Source organism: Carassius carassius, chromosome 5 (genome assembly GCF_963082965.1).
Source record: "Carassius carassius chromosome 5, fCarCar2.1, whole genome shotgun sequence".
Lineage (NCBI taxonomy): Eukaryota > Metazoa > Chordata > Actinopteri > Cypriniformes > Cyprinidae > Carassius > Carassius carassius.
In genome coordinates, this window is record NC_081759.1 from 1,244,788 (window position 1) to 1,267,405 (window position 22,618).

Consider the following 22,618-nt stretch of genomic DNA (forward strand, 5'->3'; position numbering starts at 1 on the left):
CTAGTACTTATTAATTATATATTTATATATTACATATTTTGTCGAATTTTTTTGAATTGCAATCCAGTAAATTCTTTTCAAATTCACATCCATGAAAAAAAGGGATTGAACTGAAAAGAAAGTCACTGCACAAGCACATGACAGACAACAAACACTAGAGGACACCACAGTTCTGTTTCTACTGCCAGTGCTCAGAATATATATATATATATATATCTCCAAGAAACATGCAATCAAAATTTCTTTTATACATATATTTGAATCCATCTGAAATGCTTTTCATTTGCAATTATTTAATTCACTTATAATGAAAATAAAGTTGATACGATCAAAAAGAAGTAGGCTAGACGCTGAGGCTTTAGTTTTTTTTTTCATGTGATGTGGTTTATTCAGACACACCCTGGCAATGTTCTTTGTGCAACCTGACGTGATCAGGATGCTGGTGAAACATCTTAAGAAAAAAATCATTTCCTCCAAGAAGAGATGATGAAATACAGCATGAAGCTGAACATCTGTCAACATGTTCCCTCAGCCATATAAACGTATTTCATTACAGTAAAAATACTGGGATTTTAAAATCTAAATCGGCAAAAAATGAAATGCATGATGCTTAAATAGTTTACAAATGAAATAAGTAGCTTAATTCATTTTTGCATGACTATAATGAGAACTGAAGGAGGATGTTGTCAATTAACATGTAAATACATTTTTTAATAAATATTTAACATAAATATTAAATAGCTAAAAAGTGTTCAATTAGCATTCAGCGTCACACATTATTGTGAAATTCAGCTGCGCTCCCTCCCATTTCCTCCGCCCTATTTTCCCTCTTTCGTGCAGCTGTTGTATTCATCCGCCCGCCGGTTTACAGCAGCTGTAATTTACTGCTGTTGCTGCATGCGTGTATCCTTCCGCAGAGCCGGTGTGCCTCCGCCGCAGCACGCGCGTCTTACTGCCAAGTCGAGTATATATCTTACTTAGAATTTCCTGTGACAAATCTGTTTATTATTAATCGAAATTTTAGTGTTATTTGTCGTGTCCGTTGTGTGTTTGTGTTTTATTCGGCTAGTCATGGCTGACATCGACAAACTCAACATAGACAGCATCATTCAGCGCCTGCTCGAGGGTGAGTTTCACCTCAAGAAACGGCTAACATCTCCTTATAACAGGATAACTCATTTCAAAATTATTATTTTTGTCGCATATGGATATGTATATGACTGGTTTATCAGCTGTCTGTTTCGTATTTAGAGCTGTTGAGCTCAGCTAACAATGTTAGCAAAGCGTTAACTTAACGTTAGCTGCTTAATGACATAACTAACGGCTGCGGTTCAAAACATATTGTGGATTTTCTACCTAAACAATATTTATGACTCGTACAAAACGTTTCAGTCGGCATAATTGTGAAATTGTGTTATGAATAGACAGTCTAACGTACATAGGCAGCTCACTAGGCATTGAGACGATTTTCAGTGCTACTGTAACGATAAATCTTACATTTGTTGATGTATCTTGCAAACGTTTGATTTTGTGTCATGTAATCTCCATTTTTGTTGCCAATTCAGGTTTTAAAGAGGTATAAAATGGGAAAAATTACAAAAAGAGGAGTTAGTAAGAAAGTATTGATAATTACAAACCCATCAGTCATGTGTTCATAAAATAAAGTTACATTACAGCTGAATATTTCCAACTTGTTGCAAGTTTTAATTTAGCTAGAAAAGAAATATATTACATATGTAAATAATATTTTTTAATGCTGACAGTGTGATATTAAACACAGCTTTGACCGTTCATAGCACTTCTTATTAAATTCCCACATTTGTTAAAACTTGGAAATGAAATTGAAATGTCAGAATTGTCCAGACCTAGTTAATATGTAAACATTTATATATATATAAATATCTCTGCTCAGATGATGTCATTTATCTTTGAGAGTGTACCGTTAATCTTTATATATATATATTTTTGCAGTGATAACAAAGGTCTTGAAAAAGATGTGACAACCCTGTTTGAATAGACTGAAATAATTTCATACGTTTATTATAGAAGTGAATGTTTTATGATGTCATTGCTTTATTGCATGCATTATAATAAAGCAATAGAAGTCGTAACTACAGTAAATATCTCGTATGGATTTTCCTGTAATTATTGTTCATAAACATTGAAGTCTGAGTCCAATCAAGAGTGATTGGAATGGTTTTGTAGATTATTTTTATGCTTTGCATTGAGTTTGCATTAGTGTTTAACATCGTAAAGTAGAGATATGTCTTTGGAGCGTTGGAAGTTTATGTGCACTAAAGAACAGAACATGCTCAACTTGCATCATGCTCAAAAATGCTTATAGAAGAGAATCAGCGTGGTTCATTTATTATGCCTCATCATCTAGAGTGGTGTTCATTTTCGTGGTCGAATCACTAATAAAGGGAAATTTAATGTATTGTTTTATCACCGTTATGTTTCTTGTGATTAAGGCTTTATGCCTGTATAGTGTAAGTGACAGGAAAGCAATGGTTTCAGGAAAGCCTGATGCAGACTCGTGTCCCACTGTGCCAAACATGGCTCTATTTGTGGCTGATTTGGTTTTGCATTTGACTTTGTGTTCGAGTCAGTCATATTTTTTCATGTTGGCTGCTCTCACAATACTCTATAAAGCTAACTGTGTTTCTTAGAAACCTCTCTCTGGTTTTTCCACCTCGTCAGAGTTTAGATGGAGCCAGTTGCACCACCTGCATGTTTATTGCTGTAGAGTTTAGGAACCAGGCCCAGGGTGTGTGGACTGCACCTATATCTGCTCGTCTAGCATTAGTACGGCTGTTCCTTTGGCAGTCTGCTCTCTTACATAACCTCACTTGGGTTAATGCCGCCCAAAGTGGTGCCAGGACCTGCTTCATAGTTGATGGGTGGAGAATATCAGTCCTGGAGACCGAGTCCTTCTCAGATTCAGTGTTTGAGGATGAAGAGCGGAATAGCTACATTTTTTTAAAATGTGATATACAAGTATCCGTCTAAAATCAAAATCTCTTATTAAAAAAAATTCCCCTGCTGGATGCAGAGTTTTGTAATTAACCTGAAATAAGGTCAGTCACTCACTAATAGATGAAATGTTATGATTGTTTGAGGATTCAATCTTGATTATTGGCCTTTTTATTATCTGGAAAAGTGATCATGGCATGCCATTGTAATTACTAGCTCAATGATGCATAATCCAAATGTGACCCTAGAGCACAAAACCAGTCATAAGGGTCAATTTTTCAAAATTGAGATACATGAGTATGCATCATCTGAAAGCTGAATAAATGATCTCTCCATTGATGTCTGGTTTGTTCGGAGGACAATATTTGTCTGAGATACAACTATTTGAAAATCTGGAATCTGAGGGAGCAAAAAAATCTAAATATTGAGAAAATCATCTTTAAAGTTGTTCAAATTAAGTTCTTAGCAATGCATATTACTAATCAAACATTAAGTTTTGATATTTATGGAAGGAGATTTACTAAATATCTTCATGGAACATGATCTTTACTGAAAAAAACAACAACAAAGAAAGTTTTGTCACAGTTTAGTCCGTTTCATTTCTCATCCAACACGTGAGAAGTTGCGCTTAACACCCCGTTCCGATTTATGGCCGGTCAACCGGTGCATCCCTAATTTTGACTCATACAATGTATTGATGTCTATTGGTACAAATATACACCAGCGACTTAAGACTGGGTTTGTGCTCCAGGGTCACAAATGCATTTGTACTCATTGTACCAGACTGTAATATTTTGGTAATGACTCACTTAGTTGGAAGTTAGCAATCTATCGCTGCCCAAGAAGAAGCATAAAGAAGCTGTTCCACACTATTCAGCTGCTGTTTAGCGTCATTCAACTTGTGCTTACGTCATCTTTTGGCTTCAGACGCTCCAAACTCAAAGCTTTGCCGCACTTGTTTTAATCATTCAGAAGTGTGTTTCGGATCCAGCTTTGTGGAGCACCTACTCATAGTATGCATACTAGCACAGTCACAGTCTGAAATCTTGTGATGTTTCAAGCTTTTTAAGGGAGCAATTCGTTTTTTGTTACGTATGTAGCAGATTATATAATTTAGCATTTCAGAGCAGTCACAAAATCAATCAGGATCTTAACTAAACTGACGGCTATATACTCAAAAACAAAAGACGGGTACTAAAGAAAATACCCTATTTTATATCTACCTGCATTTAAAACCCATTCACACCCATCAGTGTTTAAAGAGACAAAAATGTTGCAGGTTTTTAAAGGGATAGTTCACTCTCAAATTAAAATTTGATATGTTTTAACTTACCTCAAGGACATCCAAGATGTAGGTTTGTCTGTTTCCTCAGTATTTCCCATTTTGATATTTTAAGGTCAGTAAGGTGTAAGAAAACGAACAGTATTTATATCCTTTTTACCTCTTGTACAAAACCATGTCCAACTGATCTGAGTGCGCGAGTGCTTCCTGATGTGACGTGCGCGCGCTCTGGCTTAGTCTGTGCAAGCGCAGAAAGCACCGGAAGTGATCTCTCGCGCATGTGCATCACTCATTGTTTACTGTTTACCACAATATATAATATAATAAATATAATGCAGTAATTGTAATTAATTAATTTGTTTATAATGCACCCTTTAATCGTTGCGTTTATAATAAAAATACAACACATTACTCACTCTATTGACAGCGTGCCATTGGGTCCCTCTGGCATTGGACGTCGCCTCCAGCTTATACGTGGCAAACTAAACACAACGTGCAAAACGCTGCGTCTCAACAGCGGAGAAAACTCAGGATCTTCAGTGAGGCAGGTGTGTGATGCGATACTGTCAATGTCCTCGTCGTCATCTTGTAGTTGTTCCATTCGTGACAACATATGCTCTCCACTTCTGTTGGCATCTCGCAACACTTTCTACTAAAACACCACCAATTTTGAAGAGATCTGTCTCTCTGAGGCTTGAAGACGTGCTGCTGCAGCGGATCGCTCCTGAGTACTTGATCTGTGTATTCTGGTTCAAATAAATATAGTTGTGAAAAAAATTCAATGTTGTCTGTTGATATATTGAAATCGTCTTCCATTGCAATTTCCTGTACGTCTAAATATGTTTAGATCTTCACAGTGAAAGGTAACACTTCCGAAATCTGTGTAAACCATAGACAGTAAGTGTAAACAATGAGTGATGCACACGCACGAGAGATTACTTCTGGTGCTTTCCGCGCTTGCACAGACTAAGCCAGAGCGCGCACGTCACATCAGGAAGCACTCGCGCACTCAGATCAGTTGGACGTGGTTGTGTCCAAGAGGTAAAAACGATATAAATACTGTTTGTTTTCTCACACAAACCGCTCGTTTCGTGTCTTAGGTCATCAATGTGTACTTACGATTGGGAATTGTTTAATTTGGACTCTGTGAATGCTCTTTGAGGTGGTGACCATAGACATCCATTATGTGAGTCACAGACAAGAACGGTTTGACCTAAAAATATCAAAATGGGAACTACTGCGGAAACAAAGATACCTACATCTTGGATGTCCTTGAGGTAAGCTAAAACATACCAAAATTTAATTTGAGAGTGAACTATCCCTTTAACGTTTTGTTGCATTTTCTGTCAGCACCCATGCAACTCACTCATTCATTACACCTTTAGACCTCTATGTATTTAATTTTATTATTTGTTTTTATTTCAGAATTATTACTAATATATATTATTTATATATTTTATATACAATTTATATATACAATATACTTTTTTTAGACATATTTTGTTGCTACTTAAATGTTTAATCATATTCATATTAAATAATATATTTTTATAAAAATAATAATCTTTTTTTGTTTTTTGTTGTTTTTATTATAAAATTTTGTTAATTAATATATAGTATCATTTCTCTCTATAATATATTTACATTTAGAAAGTGTTTATTGTTATTTTAAGTTATTACTTAAGACAATATTATTAATATTCATAGTAAATCACGTCAATGTCAATCATGATATTTTAAAATATTTTTGTTTTCTTTCTGTTGTGTTCATTTTAAAGTTTTTAATATTCACCATTAAATAATCTATAATATTATTGTCTTACTCTGATTTGTAATTCATTAGTATTAGATATTTAACATTTTTAGAAAGTAATGTATTATTCCTTGTTTTATTTCAAAATGAGTGTTGTAATTTTTTATTTTATGATTTAATTTTCATTTAGTTGTAACTTTTTTTTTAATATTTGGGGAAACCCTCCAGTATGTAAATGTAAATAACCACAATATTACATCCTGGTAATTATGTTGTTTTTATTTCACAGAAGCTGTATATATCGCAACATATTTATGCTATTTCAATGAAAAACGGATTTATATTAAACGACCATTTCAGATGTCTATATTTGGACAAATGAGCTTCAGTCCAGGGCTGCAGAACTGTTTGCCAGTTGCTCCAAACACAGGGTAAAAATAGAAACGCTTGACAGGAACGGACTGTTGTGGTGCACTGTTCCCTTCTCAGTGCAATAAAACACAATCAATGTGAAACCTGTGAACATTGCAAGCGGGGGGAAATGGGACACTTAAGAGAGACACTGCTTTGCACATTTGGGATGAATCTGTTGGTCACTTTGATCCTCTGCAAACAGGGCTCGTACAACAGGATAAAATATTTAGTTTGTATCTAAACAAAATTACAGAAAAATTAAACTAACAGAATTTCAGAGGGAGGGCAGAAAATAACAACAACAACAAAAAATCATATGGCCCTATTATTGTAAACATTTTAACAAATTATTAATGTTCTATGAATTTAGTTGGTTAGACATGCTTTATGATTCTAGAAAACTGAAGTTTTTGTTCAACTTTTCAATGGTTTATTTAATGGTGTAAAAAAAGAGAACAAAAAAAAGAACTAGAAAAAAGTTTTCTTTTTTAAATTACTTGAAATAAAAGCAAAATAAAACAAAAATAAATAGTTCCATTAATTATTATTTAATATATTTAATTTATTAAATATTAATATTAATTATAATAATATATTAATTAAATTAATTAATTAATATATAATTATTAATAGTTTCTTTTTTTTTTGCATGAATTATAATTTTTTGTTACTAAATACCATCATATATCGTGAAACCGATATCATTTAGAAAAATAGTGTGATATTAAACGACAAAACCATGCAACTAAATTACTAAAACTTTAACTAAAATTAAGATAAGAACATAAATTAAAAGTTAAAGAAAAAAATTCAGTTAGTTACAGGGACATTTGGTATTTTTGTTTAGGTTAAGCTTAAATTGCAAAATAAATGAAAGTAAAACTGAAATAGAATGGAATAAAATCTATGTACATTTAAAAAAAAGTTAATACCAAATTAAAAAATTAATGTATAACAAAATTTATAAATTATAAATTTATAGCTGAAATAAAAAAATTTTAATGTAAAAATAAATTCAAAATATAAAATGGGAACTATAGTAGTATATCGTCGACACTATAATAACTAATTTTTTAATGAGTTGTTATAGTTTTTAATCATCGGGTGTCATAAATTTAATCACAGTCACATCACTGTCATTTATTATCGTTTATTGCTTGCTATTGCTATGTGTGTTTTCCCACGGCATTAACTGTAGGTTTGTGTTTGCAGTGAGAGGGTCCAAGCCTGGCAAGAACGTGCAGCTGCAGGAGAACGAGATCCGGGGATTGTGTCTGAAATCCCGCGAGATTTTCCTCAGCCAGCCCATCCTCCTGGAGCTGGAAGCACCGCTGAAGATCTGCGGTGAGGAACACAAACCGTGTTAAACTCAGAACTGCTGTCAGATGTCCTTCAGAGTTGAAACAGTCAGCTCTCCTCTCCACAGGTGATATCCACGGACAGTACTACGACCTGCTCAGGCTCTTCGAGTACGGAGGATACCCACCGGAGAGCAACTACCTGTTCCTGGGAGACTATGTGGACCGAGGGAAGCAGTCTCTGGAGACCATCTGTCTCCTGCTGGCCTACAAGATCAAATACCCCGAGAACTTCTTCCTGTTGAGGGGAAACCACGAGTGTGCGTCCATCAACCGCATCTACGGCTTCTACGATGAGTGTGAGTGTCCAGAGACTGTGCTGTGCCACCATTACATCCTGGGACTTACACGATGCACGGTTTTCTCATAGAAACCTCTGTTGTGCAGCACTTTGTTTGCCAACATAATAAAAAGAAAATTACTTTTTAAAAGATTAATTGTTAATGTTTTATGCCTTTTGTGCCCATTTTTATGCCAAAAATCATTAGGATACTAAGTAAAGATCATGTTCCATGAAGATATTTATAAATTTCATACCATATATATATATATATTAAAACGTAATGTTTGATTAATAATATGCATTGCTAAGAACTTCATCTGAACAACTTTAAAGATGATTTTCTCAATATTTAGATTTTTTTGCTACCTCAGATTCCAGATTTTCAAATAGTTGTATCTCAGACAAATATTGTCCTCCGAACAAACCACACATCACAGGAGAGATCATTTATTCAGCTTTCAGATGATGCATAAATCTCAATTTCCAAAAATTGACACTTAAGACCATTGGTCCATGGTCACATTCTAGAAAAAAATATTACAGAATTCTGGTGTTTATTTTTCTCATGATATGAATTTCAGCGCTAGATTTAGCAACCCTAAGATACTTTTTGTTTGTTGTTGTTGTTTTTCTTTTGTTACTCAGCCTGCATGAAACAAAAAAGCAATATAGCCAAAACCACTGCATAGCCGCTCAACATGCATGTTGATTTTATCAGACGATGTCGTGATTTATAAATGAGAGTTAACATCTAATACTCCCTCATCATGACAGAGTCAAATAGGGCAGTCTAAGTCAATCTACTGTCGTAGCTTATTTCCTCTCTCAGTCAGTAGAAAATGTGGTTTACACCCCGTCATGCATGGAAAACAAGAAATAAATACCGTCATATACCGGGAAACCAGTATAGTAAACACCACTACTACATTTACATAAAAAAACAAGAACTAATAAACGACAAAAACATGCAACTAAATTACTAAAACTTTAACTAAAATTAAAATAAAAACATAAATATAAAAAATAAAAACTGAGTACAATTATTAATACAAATTGTGATTGTATTTCAGTGCTACTAAAATAAGACTGACTTCAAAAACTTCGTTATTTTATGCGTTTGATTACTAAAATAAAACCAAAATTGACCAAAAAATTTAATCCAACCAAAATATTAGGAATTTTAGGGGAAATGTTTTTGATTATAAATAAAATGTATTTCATGGTGCCCTACCTGATGTACTGTATAAACATTTTTTTTTTTTTTGGTATGAGCAGAACCAGATTAAAGCATTACTTTTGTGGTCATTGGGTAATAATGTCAATAGACCTTTTTTTGTAGTGAGCAACAACATGATTCTGATTTAAGGTGTCCAGATTGTTTGGATGTTTATTGCTGCTGCAACACTAGACTCTCATGGATGTCCACATTAATCTGCACAGAATGCATGATCAGATTCCACTGCTTCTAACTGTGTTTAAATCTTTAATAAGAGCCAAACATGCACTTCAAGCAGAACACTGTGACTCCTGTTCAGTGCAGAATTAATTATATTGCACCGTGTGTGAGAGTGAAGGGAACCGCTGTGTGGTTTTTAGCAGAGTCTGTCCCTCTAGAGCTATTTTTATTCATTTATATTGTAACTTCTTTTAAATGATAAAACCTGTAGGTGATATTAAGCTCGTGTTTGTGCGTTTAGGCAGGAGACGCTACAACATCAAGCTCTGGAAGACGTTCACAGACTGCTTCAACTGTCTGCCCATCGCTGCCATCGTGGATGAGAAGATCTTCTGCTGTCATGGAGGTGTGTGTGTGTGTGTGTGTGTGTGTGGTCCCAAACCCTCTAGACTTACACCTGGTGAACTACGAGCGCTGGCTCATCCTGAATCTGCGGTTTTATGGTGTCCAAGCAAACATTTAAGGCATTTTTCTAAACATCGTATGTGTTCAAGTGACATCACTGGTCTTCTGTCACGAGAAAATGAAGAGTTTATTTGCAAACAGATAACTAGATAAGAGAATCATCTAACCTCATCGCTCTATGATTTGCGCTGACATCATCTCTCACATTTCTGAGTGCTGAGTCAGTGTGAAACGCAGGAGGATAGTGTGTCGCGTGTGAACCCCGTTACAAGGCCTCGCTTTTCTTAAGAAACTAGGAACTCGTCCAGTAGTGATGTGAAATCTCTGTTGTTCCTCAGGTTTGTCTCCTGATCTGCAGTCCATGGAGCAGATCAGAAGGATCATGAGACCCACAGATGTCCCGGACCAGGGCCTCCTGTGTGACCTGCTGTGGTCCGACCCAGATAAGGATGTGCTGGGATGGGGCGAGAACGACCGGGGCGTGTCCTTCACCTTCGGAGCGGAAGTAGTGGCCAAGTTCCTTCACAAACATGACCTGGATCTGATCTGCAGGGCTCACCAGGTCAGTCTTCAGGAGCGCTGAACAATATGTGACCCATGCTGCCTAATTAAATAAGTCACAAATGAGTTCCTTAAGCCCTCTTCTAGCAATCCCAATGCTCCAGATCATAATTAAACATCTAAAGTGGTCTTTATTTGTGCGAGGGTCTCACTTCTAGATGATTCCTCCTGCTGCTTCTCACAACAAGTTGTAGGTCTGTATTTCCCAAATCGTTCAACTCAAAACTAAAAGGATGCTTCATTATTTTCCAAATATGGCGAGTCGGGTCATTTGTTGGTTTTTTCCATAGTGCATGATACAGTATAGTATATAAATCTAAATCTGATGGTTTCTCCAGTATCGCACAGCTCTAGTCTTCAGTTCGTTAAGTAGTCTGCCATAAGGAATTACATAACTACTGTTCATGTGCTGGGTTTGTGTCTGTAGCAGCGGCACTATAGATGTGTTTAGACTTTCTTAGAGAGGCTTTTACACTGCTGACAGTTATAGTTACTGTTGAACACCTCAGAGAAGAGTCTCCTAATCTTAAAGAACGGGAAACTCTAAAGATAAAAACACTAGTCAGCCTCACTAATTGGCTCTAGGCAGTTGTTAGGCAGCTAGTTAATGATTAGTCAGTGTATGTATGAGCCAGTGGTCCGATCGTCAGGCTCGGATGGTGCGAGGCGCTCACTTTCACCTTACATGAACTTCCAGGTATTGGAAATGTGAAACTGTTCACAATGAGTCACATGCTGAACCGGCTGCGCATGAGTCTGCAGATATGAGACGAGCCTTTGACATTGGTCTGATGACGCTCCTTATGTCTCTAAACCCTAATCTCTATCCCCTCAGACTGTAATCTAGTGACTCACCATGGTAATCATGTGTGCCCATACTGTTCAGTTTCACACGCTTAAAGGGTCATTCCACCCGTGGAGACATGAATGTGTATTGAAAGTGGGTCATATATGTAGTAGAATAGTATCATTTTTTTTTTTTTTTGGTCCTTCTGGGCCTATAAAAGGCAGAAAATAACTTTTTAGAGCTTGTGGACTGTAGACAACAATCCCCATAGTGCATTGCAATGCTCAGCTCCGCAGGCCACTCCCACTACTCCGCCCATCAATGTGGATTATAGTTGAGCTCTCCTCTACGCTACCGATTGTAAATTACTTGGCACAATTTGTTGTGAAGAGTTATTTTGCGACCCAATTAATGTTTTTGTGACAAAATGGTGTGCACTTGCATAGTACCGGGATGTTGTTCAAGAACAAGGAAAAGTATTCACAGATTCCCGAAAGATACGGACTTGTGCAAAAAGTGGCTACGGGCTAACGTTATCAATAACCCTAAGTTCGGTGAGGACACAACACTTGAAGCACTAAAAAATCAGACGGTGTGCAGTTTACATTTCAAGCACGAAGATTATGCGCCTAACCCCCTAGGATTGAAGAGACCCGCGCTTTTGAAAAACGCAATTCCTTCAGTATTTTCCTTGCCAGACGACGATGACGAAAAGCCAGGAACGTCGGGAACCACCAGCACTAGCAGCACTAAACGCATTTGCCTGGAGGTAATGTTATTTCTGACTAGACTCTATTAGCAGCTAGTGGCTACTGAGAACACACACTGACATAGTCGTCTGCTGTAAAGAAACACATCTCCTATGATTTTTCTGTTTACGAACTAAATATCTTGTATGTTTTGCTCGCTTGTTGTTTTAATGTGTCTGCCTCAGTAACTAACGTTACACTTGTCAATAAATGAGTAAGTAAAGTTAGTATGTAACGTAATAATGTAACGCTAGACACTTAGCTAAAAGTTATATACAAGTTTGCTATTATCGATGTAAATCAACCATGTTTTACTGTGTTAGTTTGACGCTTTTCATGTTTTTTTAGCTGCTCGTCGCTGTACTGTGGCTCATAAAGGTAGCCACGAACATGCGTTTCTAACATAACTTCGTCTAAATCAAAATCCTCCCCAATGTATCCGTCTGAAAAATCAGTATTTTCCTCCAAGTTTCTCCCGGTGAAATCAAACGCACGGTCACTGATCTGTGATAGGTCTGTTAGCGCATTAGGTACAACCCCCTATGGGCAGACTACTTGTGCTTGTAGTCTTTACAGAAATCCACCCTTTTTACACTTCCTCCTACAATGACGTCAAATGACGATTTTTGCGTCATTGTAGGAGGAAGTGAAAAAGGTAAATAGTGGATTTCTCTCGTCTCAGGGGAAAATGAGAGAATGTTGCACAACCATTCAATAGTATGACTGGTTTTCTAACAATGGACCTCTTAATGCAAATGGGTGGAGTGACCCTTTAAGTTCAGCTCTGTTATATAGCCTTGTAGCAAAGTAGGAATTCATGATGCCGTTTTGGTCAAAATTAGGTGAAAACTGCCGAGATTAAGTTTTGAAAGTCAACCCTCTATATGTTTGGAAGCATATGGGTAGCAACATTTGCAAAATGGCAATACATGTCTTTATTTAAATTTAGATTTTCCCATATATATGTGCAATGTTTAGTGCAAAATTCACATTAAATGATAATAATATATGTACATAATGTACATTTGCTGTTTTCTACACTAGTTTTAAACCCGTTCAGATCAGTATGAACGATGATGGGCTAAAAATAGTTTTAACACTGAAAACAATAATGCAGATAAATAATGCAGCAATTTCTTTTCTTTTTTTTTGTACATTGCGTTTTTATGAACATAACAATGTGATTTTATTTCTGCTGGTCCAGTCCAGTTAGTAGATTTTTATTTTCATTTTTGTTTTTTGAAATGTCTAGAAGAAAATACTAAACTTTTAATTTTCATTAATAGCTAAAAATAATGAGGGATCTTTATAAAATATTTATTTTGGGAGTCATTATACAACTCGAAAATGTTATCTTATCAGTTAATAAAAGTTAATAATTTCTTCCTAATTTTGTTTTAATAAATAAATATCTGTATTGTTTACATTTTTATTTAGTTTTATTTTTTGTAGATTTTAGTACATTGGGTTAGATTAAAATAGTAAATATTTTTTTTAATAATTTTTTTACAGTATCAGACCAATGCAGTGAGAGATCTTTCTCTTTTTCTCATCATTATTGCTCTTTGATTATTACTGATGTCATTAAAGACAGACAGCAGTTCTGCAATGCAGAAGACGTCCTGAAGACATACCGCATTTTTAGGAGTATAAGTCGCATCAATCCAAAAATACGTCATGATGAGGGAAAAAACATATATAAGTCGCACTGGACTATAAGTCGCATTTATTTAGAACCAAGAACCAAGAGAAAACATTACCGTCTCCAGCCGCGAGAGGGCGCTCTATGTCTTCAGTGTATACTATAGGAGCACTGAGCAGCATAGAGCGCCCTCTCCTGGCTCTAGACGGTAATGTTTTCTCTTGGTTCATGTCTCTTAGTTAATTTCTCTTGGTTCATGTCAAATTACATTTGATAAATAAGTCGCACCTGACTATAAGTCGCAGGAACAGCCAAACTATGAAAAAAAGTGCGACTTATAGTCCGGAAAATACGGTAACTGACTGTGTTTACATAAATTTTGCATCATTTGGAGAATTTTGTAAAACAGCAGGAAAGAAAATACCTGGCTTAATTTGCAGAAATCGCTGTAAATGATGCAGCTCTGCGATGGATAGTAATTCACGACCTGATGACCTGCAGCTCTTGTTCAGTGAAGCAGTGAGTCTCAGGACAGTGAGTGTCATCCAGATCCCGAGCGTCTCCTGAACTTCCTCTTCCTGTGTGTGTGTGTGTGTGTGTGTGCAGGTGGTGGAGGATGGATACGAGTTCTTCGCCAAGCGGCAGCTGGTGACTCTGTTCTCCGCACCGAACTACTGCGGGGAGTTCGATAACGCCGGAGCCATGATGAGCGTGGACGAGACCCTCATGTGCTCCTTCCAGGTACAGTACAGCTCTGCTTATCTTGTGTGTCCAGCTAGCTGCCATACACACCATCCAAAACACATTTAAACTTTTATAAAATCATACTGATGTGAGACTACATGGAATATTTTGTCTGTAGGGATACATTTACCGCTTTCATTGGCCAAGGCCCGTCCCATTAGGACTTGACTGACATGTCAAACAACCAATCACAGTTCGTTTCGTTCAGCGTCACGTCTCGGGGCGTGGAAATGTCGCCACAAAAATAGACCGGTGTGTAAAACTCTCGGACGTATTTTAAAGATTCTATGCCGTGAACTTTAAATATTTCACATACTTTTGAAACTCCAGTGTTTAGTTGATTTTAATAAGCGCTCGTCGTCACAGTTCTTCTTTCGTGAGCGGTTTCGAGCCACTGTATCTTTGTTTCCAGGAGGAATGTTAAAGAATGCGACACACATGTCTCCCGGAAATCCTGTAGAATTCAACCAATCCGATAACGACTTCGACATTCCTGAAGTGTTTCCACTTTTGTATTCCATGTGCATCAAACGTTTAGCCAGCGGTCCGTGGGCGTGACATTTTACTTTCCCTTAAACAGACATTTAATTAATATTCTTTTAAAATTGTGAATAATTTAAAATGTAATTTAAATCTATATCACATTCGTATATGAAATAACCGTTCTCTAAAAGAAATAAGCCCCGTAAAGCCGTGCTTTACAGAGACTTTATAACAGCTGAGAGGCACGAGCTGTTATAAAATCACTGTAAACCACGGCTTCTTAGGGCTTATTGCTTTTAGAAAATGGCTATTTCATATACGTACTAAGGTTTCACAAAATAAAACCGAGCAAAGAAAGTATAATGATGATGATATTAAAAACAGTATTCTTCCACCAAAAAATGTAGCTCCTCAGAATCAGTTGTGGTTACTACAAATTGGTTGCCGAGCAACACACAAACATAAACAAAGGTGTGTGTTTGTAGAGTAATTCACAACAGCTTTGAACGTGGCTCAGCCAATCAGAATCAAGGACCGGAACTCTCTGCTTTGATGAGAAACAAGAAAACGTTGCACAGAAGCAGGATCTGTAATGGCCGAGTTGTTTAATTCAGTCACTAGTTTGTGTTTCTCACAGTCCTGTGTTTAATCTGCAGATTTTGAAGCCGGCAGAGAAGAAGAAGCCAAACTCCAGTCGTCCAGTGACTCCGCCCAGAAACGTGGTCACCAAACAGGCCAAGAAATGAGGCTCGCTCCAACCAGCCGGACTTGTGTCATACACTCGGATCAGGATGAACCATCTTTATTTCCGTTCTTTACCTTGTGTTTTCCTTGTTTTCCGTCCCGAGCAGCTTTTTATTCCCTCTTCAGGACGACGTATCAGTTTGACACAGCGTCTCCTCGCATAGAAATCCAGGAGGAACGCCACGTCAGGATTTTTAAATCGACACATTTAAGATGATTTGTGCTCCTGATCGCCCCACTCTGAACAAACCTGTCTGTTTTTATGCACCTGGAGATTTTTTTGTATTACTGTCTCGTTAATGTGCCACGAGGTTTGACATGCAGTCCGCTTTTATCATTTTTTATTTTCACGATGGATGTTGTGCGAGTGTGTTTTTCTTTGTTTTGACGCGATGCCTTGTTTTCTTCTTCTTGGGTTCTGGCATGTTCTCAGATGGACGTTTCTGTTGCATGTGTTAGTGTTCGAGGGACTGGCTCTCTCTCGGAGCGTGTCTTCAGAATAATGTAGCTCCTCATCAGGTAAATCACGTCAGGAAAACCTTTTTCTTGCAAATTTCTACAGTATTTCATATAAATGTTCTGTTTAAGCCAAACTCTCACTGTAAATATACAGGAAATGTTTTGTTCAGTCTTGGCAATAATTCACAGTTTTCCACACTTTAAATAATTGTTATACTTGCAGAATAAATTGAAGGGAGATGGAAACATTATTGCAGCGTCCGTTTGTTCATTTCAGACATGCATTGAATTTAAAAGTAGAATTAAAATGAATTCTGAGCAAGGTTCACTAATCATAAAACAGAATTCTCCCAACATTCTTCATGACATGAAAATTATTTTGTATTCCCAACAATACTTTTAAATTGTTCTTGAGAGGTTAAAAATTATATCAAATAAAAATCATAACTGTTCTTAAATGCAAAAGTAAATTGTTCCATTGTTAAAAAAAAGATTGAAAAATAAATTAAATGTTCTTAAGAAAATGTTTGAGAACTTGATTTAAAAAAAGTTAAAAAAAAAATTAAAACATGCTTAAAATGTTCTTTACTTATATATGTATATATAAAAACATTTAAAAATGTTAAAATATGCTTAAAATATTAACATAAAGAGAAAAAAAGTTGGGTGCAAAACATGTATATATTTTTTTGGAGAATAAATGTTTTTTTCAAATATTTGAAAAAAAAAAAATTAAAAAAAAATATTTGAGAACTGAATTTTAAAAGTTCTCCAGGAATTATTTGAGATTCAATCAATGAACCTCAACCTACATTTCTCTGTTGAATATTTCAATGCAGAAAAAGTCAAACATACCTGTTAAAATGACTGGAGCCATTAACAAATAAAGTGTTGCATTATTTCTTTATTATATAAACAAATACATTCTGTATTAAAATAAAACAAAATAATTGCAAAGATTGTATTCATAAACAGATCTGTGCAAATTAAGTATAATTCACAGACCATTTATAGTTTCTCCAGCCCATCGTTTATGGAAATGCATATACTTTTCACGAAAGGAAGGACAAGTCTCTTTATTCCTTTACTTACAGATGAACAGAAAAATCAAAGACCATGAAAAATGACATTTGATGGTCAAGCATGAAGTCTCAGATGGACCTGGAGTCTTGTATTAAACGCTTGTTCACATTAAAGCAGTTCTGTCCCTTTAACAGCGCCTCGAACGAGAGAGAAGCATTTCTATTGCATTGAATATTTCACCATGACTCAAATGTCTCATAACTGATAAATATGAATGAAAGCTGTTTATGCATAATCACCGTCTTCACTAGATCCGAGCGTGTAAACAGTCGAAGGATCGTGTAAAAACGTGAGTTTGAGGTCTCGTTGATATTTTGCATGAGCGGGTAAATAAATAGTGGTCTGTAAGAAGGCAATGTGGTGATCCGGTCCACCAGACTGTGGAAAAGTGCTTCTGTCGTCCAGGAGGAAGATCAAACCTCTCGGTTTTTAGCGTGAACTGAAATGTGAGATCTGGTGACGTTGATGTGTGACGTCACAGCCCTCGGCTGAAAACTACATGCAAACAACAAACACATGAAGCCGGAAGCAGGATTTCACACAAAAATAAAGATTCTATCATCAGATTCCCAGCATATTCTTAGTTTTTTTCTTTTTGTATTTCAATGTATTTTTATTTATTCTTGTAAAGCACTTTGAGATGCAATTTTTAAAAGGCGCTATAAAAAAGTTTGTTTTTTGTACAACTCATCGGTGCATGTTATTCTTGAGAAAAAACTAATTCTCATGAACAAAATAAATGTTTTTATTGATTAATGCAACAACACACAAAAAAAAAACATTAAAAAATTTGCTCAGGATCAGAAGAAGTGTAAATATGACACTGAAATGTTAAAACAATGTATTTTGATGATATATTGGTAACACTTTACCATTAAAGTTTCATTTTCTTAAATATTTGAAAATTAATTTTCCTTCAATTTCTATACACTTTGTTTTAAAATGGAAATGACCATCTTTCCTTGTTTTCTGTCTTCTCTTAAAAGTAACTTTTCCTGAGTTGTATTTATGTGATTGTAATTCTTTTGATTTCATATTATTCTTATTTTTTTCATTTCTTTTTCTACTTCAATGTATTTTTATTTATTCTTTTAAAGCGCTATTAAAGGTGCTTTAAACTAGCAATGAAAAAAGTATTGAAAATTCTTAGCTAAAATAAATATAAACATTAACATTATACAATCAAAATTGTATTTTTTATGAACTAATGTTAATAAAGTTAAATGTATATTGTTCATTTTTAGTTCATAACGTTAACAAACAAGACTTTATTGTAAAGTGACTTCACAGATAAAATAATACATAGATAATTAACTTAAATAAGTTGTCGAAGTGGTTGTAACAAATCAATAATTCATCATTTGCGGCCTTGATTTGTCTGCAATCTGTATTCTCAGTTGATAAATCTGATTATGGATCATAAACTAAGCACAGATTACCAGATACTGGGTAAATGATGACAGAATTTTCATCTAAGATGTGATGAAGGAAACCTCGTTCTCTTTTATTGCTCAAAACCGTATTTCTCTACACTGTGTGATTATGAAATATAATTATTAAACTAAACCAGCCTCGAGTCTGTGCTGCTGTACTCTCTCGTGTCGTTTCATTCTGAGATTACCAAGAATTATGAGGATTTTTGCCATTCATCAGAATAAAAACGGAACCTCATAATTATGAATTGGACAAACTGAGCAGTATTTGTCCTCCTTGACAAAGCGAGCACGTCTGAGCCCTCGTTTCATGATGCGTTTGTGTAAAAGAGCAGCGTGAGCATGCTGAGAAACGTCTTCTTTCATGCTCCCGATGCCAGATCGATGACTTCTCTGTGGTTTTGCACAGGTGTTTGTTCAGAGCGAGGTCTCGCTGGTGTGCGGTCGAGACGTCTCCTCCTCCAGAAGAGCAATGCGCTGTTTCAGCATCCGCACCTGCGTCTCGTGACGCTCCACCATCGCCATCATCTGAGACTCCAGCTTCTTCAGCTTGTTCTGGTGCTTCTTCTTGGCTTTCTCGTACGCTGCCACCAGATTACTGCGTGAGAGAAACACAGCACAGCTCCATCACTACTCATCACCTCCACAAACGACTAAACGCTGTTATTAAGAAAAGAGGTACTAACATTAGAGGGCTAGTCATTTTGACCTGTAGACTTTGGTTAAAATGTTGTTTCTATTTGGAATACAAACATTCCAAGATTCCTAGAAATGCTGTGTTGGAAAACTCTTCTCTCTGTTAAACAGCACTTGGGAATTATTAAAAAAATTAATGAAATATTTTAGAGGAGGGTAAATGATATTGTCTTCAACTGTATATTAGAAAATTAATCTTGGCTACAAGCCGAAATAAAGCTAAAATACTAAAATTAATTAAAAAGAAATCTTAGTAATAAATGCAACACAACAAAAAATATTAGATAAAAGAAAATTAAAAATGTTGCTTTGGCAGCTAACTGAAATAAGCGGAGTTACTAAAACTAACTGAAATAAAAATAAAAAAAAGCTAAATATATAAAAATTATTAAAAATGACAAAAGCACAAAATAAATACAAATAGACAAAATCTAAGTGTTAAAAAAATAACTTAAAAATATAAAAGTGCAAAAAAACCAGAAATGTTGCATTAGCAACTTACTGAAATAAGCTGAAGTGCCAAAATAATAAATATTAACATGAAAATATTAAAGCTAAACAGATATATAGAAGTAAGAAAAGAAAAAAGCGCATATAAAATTTAAAAAGCTGATTCTAAATATAATAATAATAATATATAAATAACCATGGTAAATGCAAACACATTAATAGTGTTAAACACACTGCGCTGAGGCCAGCAGGAGGCGCTGTGTTAAATCAGTGTGTGTTACAGCAGGCACCTGTTTGCTCGTTTCAGGTCGTTAACAAACTCCGCCGACTGCTGATGTCTGACTTCACTGCTCTTAGTGAGTCTTTCTAACGCCGCCACCAACTCCTGAACACGACCCTTCAGCTTCTTCTCTCTGCCACACACACACACACACGGATCAATCAAGTAAAGGTCAGAATAAGGTCAGTAATATCTCCAGATGAACTCTTGCTGGACTGATGCAGCTCAGCTTTACTTATGTTTTAGAGTCTCAAATCTGATCCTCAGGATCTTTTGAGGAGCGTTTGTTTCCAGAAGCTTTACTTTCACTGTTCCTCAGCGGAGGAATGATCTTCACAAGCCTCAAGAACATCTCACATCTTCTGAAGAGCCTTGATTTCTTCAGTGTTACATGTGCGGATCATTTACATCTCATCTAACTGAGACATTTGTGTCCCTGGAGCATAAAAGCAGTCTTAAGTTGCTGGGGTTTATTTGTAGAAATAGCAAAAAATACATTGAAATTATAGATTTCTCTTTTATGCCAAAAATCATTAGGATATTAAGTAAAGATCATGTCCATGTAAATCTCCTACCATAAATATATCAAAATGTAATGTTTGATTAGTAATATGCATTGCTCAGAACTTCATCTGAACAACTTTAAAGATGATTTTCTCAATATTTAGATTTTTTTTTGCTCCCTCAGATTCCAGATTTTCAAATAGTTGTATCTCAGACAAATATTGTCCTCCGAACAAACCACACATCACTGGAGAGATCATTTATTCAGCTTTCAGATGATGCATACATCTCAATTTCCAATAATTGACACTTATGACTGGTTTTGTGCTCCAGGGTCACATATTATTGGAGTGACCAATGATATGTATATAATTTTATGTCAGTAGCTGCTTTACTGTTATAAAGATCTCATTGATTTACATTACAAGCATCAGAATTTCATCATCATAAATCAGACGATACAAGCCATAAAAGCCTGATGATCAAATACTCAACAAAACACACATCCAGAAGAGTAACTGACCTCCTGAGGGCGCTGGTGAGCTCCGCCGCGAGGTCGCTGTCGCTCAGACTCCTCAGGTCACACAGACTGACTGCTGGAGAATCACCAGAGCCCTGGAAACACAGACAAACAGGCATCAGTCAATCAGACATTACAGATTTCTGCGTCTGCATCAAGTCTTGTTTTTCTCATTTACTAAAAACAACGTCTTTAAACGGTTCATATCAGTCTCTTGTTTCAAATGTGCATCAATCCTGTTTTTACGTGTAACACACTGTAACTTTCAGTTCCTAAAAATGTCCTCTCCACATCTAAAGAGATCAACTACAGCTAAATGTCAAAATACAGTTTATTTAGAAATCAACATATCGATGACATCACAACCACGAGCTCATTAACATGACAGCCAAATATCACACAATCACAATTGACTGTCTAATCACAGTTTCCTTGATTATTTACTGAAATAGCACATACAAATTTTAATGCGAATCATGTTATTTGTATATTAGCTGATGTACTAATTAAAACTAATTTGAACTTAAAATGAAAACTAAAAATATCAAAATAAAAGCTAGTTGGAAATATTTCCTTAAATTAAAGAAATGAATGGTACATATATCCAGGTTTTCAGAGACTGTGAGAATCCTGTTTCTTCAAAGACAAACACACACAAAAAACATTGTTGAGGGATTGAAATAAATGTTTTTTTTTAGTTGTTTTAACTCATTTCGAAACATAAGTCATCCTGAGGCCCCCTGGAAATAAGTCCTAGTTTTTCTCTAGTTCTTCTGATGTAATTAAACCATTTGCATTAATGAATATTTCATGTGAGCCTCTTGAGGGCCCTAAGCAGAATTTAATTTGGGGGCCCCCTTCCCACCACGCGGAGTCACCTGTGCTTCAAGATTATTGACACAAATGTCACGCTATAATTTTACATTATAAATGAATACAGTGAGGTTATGTATTTATACTAAATAAATAAATAAAAATCAATACTTAAATAACATACTTTACTCTTAAACTTCTGAATACAAACTGTCACAAAACATGAAATAAATGATTTGCAAATGTCCAAATGCAAATGTGCATTAAATGTGCAATCTTTTAAATGAAACCAAAATAGACAAACGTTAATATAAAAAAAAATATAGTGTTACAAAAAATAGTTAAAAACTTAAATAATGAAAGCAAACATAAGAACAGCTAGGATTCAATAATGACAATTGTACAACAATGACCTCAAAATTGTTCCTTCCAGGCATTTGTAATAACATGTACATAAATGGTTTATTTTCTATGTGCCAACATTATGTATTTTAACAGTGTTATCATTAACCAATCATTATTGCCTAATAGTTTTTTTATATAATGCATTTTATGTCATTTTAAAGGCTATTGATGGCTTAGGTCTGTTTGTATTGCAACAACAACAACAACAAAATATTACAGTATATTAATACTTTGTAAATTATTATTTGAAGTAACAAAACCATGGTTAATTTGCAGTTACCATGGCTACAAGAACGATGATTTGTGGTGTTATTGATAAAACCATGGGTAATTTTCATAAG

General features: G+C 35.4%; 2 protein-coding genes across 4 annotated transcripts in view; one reads left to right on the plus strand and one right to left on the minus strand.

The window, feature by feature from the left end:
• The first annotated feature begins 895 nt into the window (after positions 1–895).
• On the plus strand, positions 896–16,344 carry ppp1cc (protein phosphatase 1, catalytic subunit, gamma isozyme). Its single transcript, XM_059549393.1, has 7 exons — positions 896–1,126; positions 7,635–7,766; positions 7,849–8,079; positions 9,761–9,865; positions 10,263–10,486; positions 14,270–14,404; positions 15,547–16,344. The coding sequence occupies exons 1-7, from the start codon at positions 1,072–1,074 to the stop codon at positions 15,634–15,636; spliced, it is 972 nt and encodes a 323-aa protein (XP_059405376.1). The 5' UTR covers positions 896–1,071; the 3' UTR covers positions 15,637–16,344.
• Positions 16,345–18,522: 2,178 nt separating this feature from the next.
• LOC132140575 (colorectal mutant cancer protein-like) overlaps positions 18,523–22,618 on the minus strand; it is a 67,264-nt gene continuing 63,168 nt past the window's right edge. For 2 of the 3 annotated variants that reach the window (XM_059549385.1, XM_059549386.1), the window contains 3 exons: positions 21,063–21,154; positions 20,046–20,168; positions 18,524–19,207 (listed from right to left, as the gene is read on the minus strand). In XM_059549385.1, the coding sequence (XP_059405368.1) occupies positions 19,027–19,207; positions 20,046–20,168; positions 21,063–21,154 (396 nt within the window). In that variant the 3' untranslated portion in view covers positions 18,524–19,026. Of the gene's footprint in view, positions 19,208–20,045; positions 20,169–21,062; positions 21,155–22,618 lie in introns of all 3 variants that reach the window. The other variant, XM_059549388.1, reaches the window with a different exon arrangement.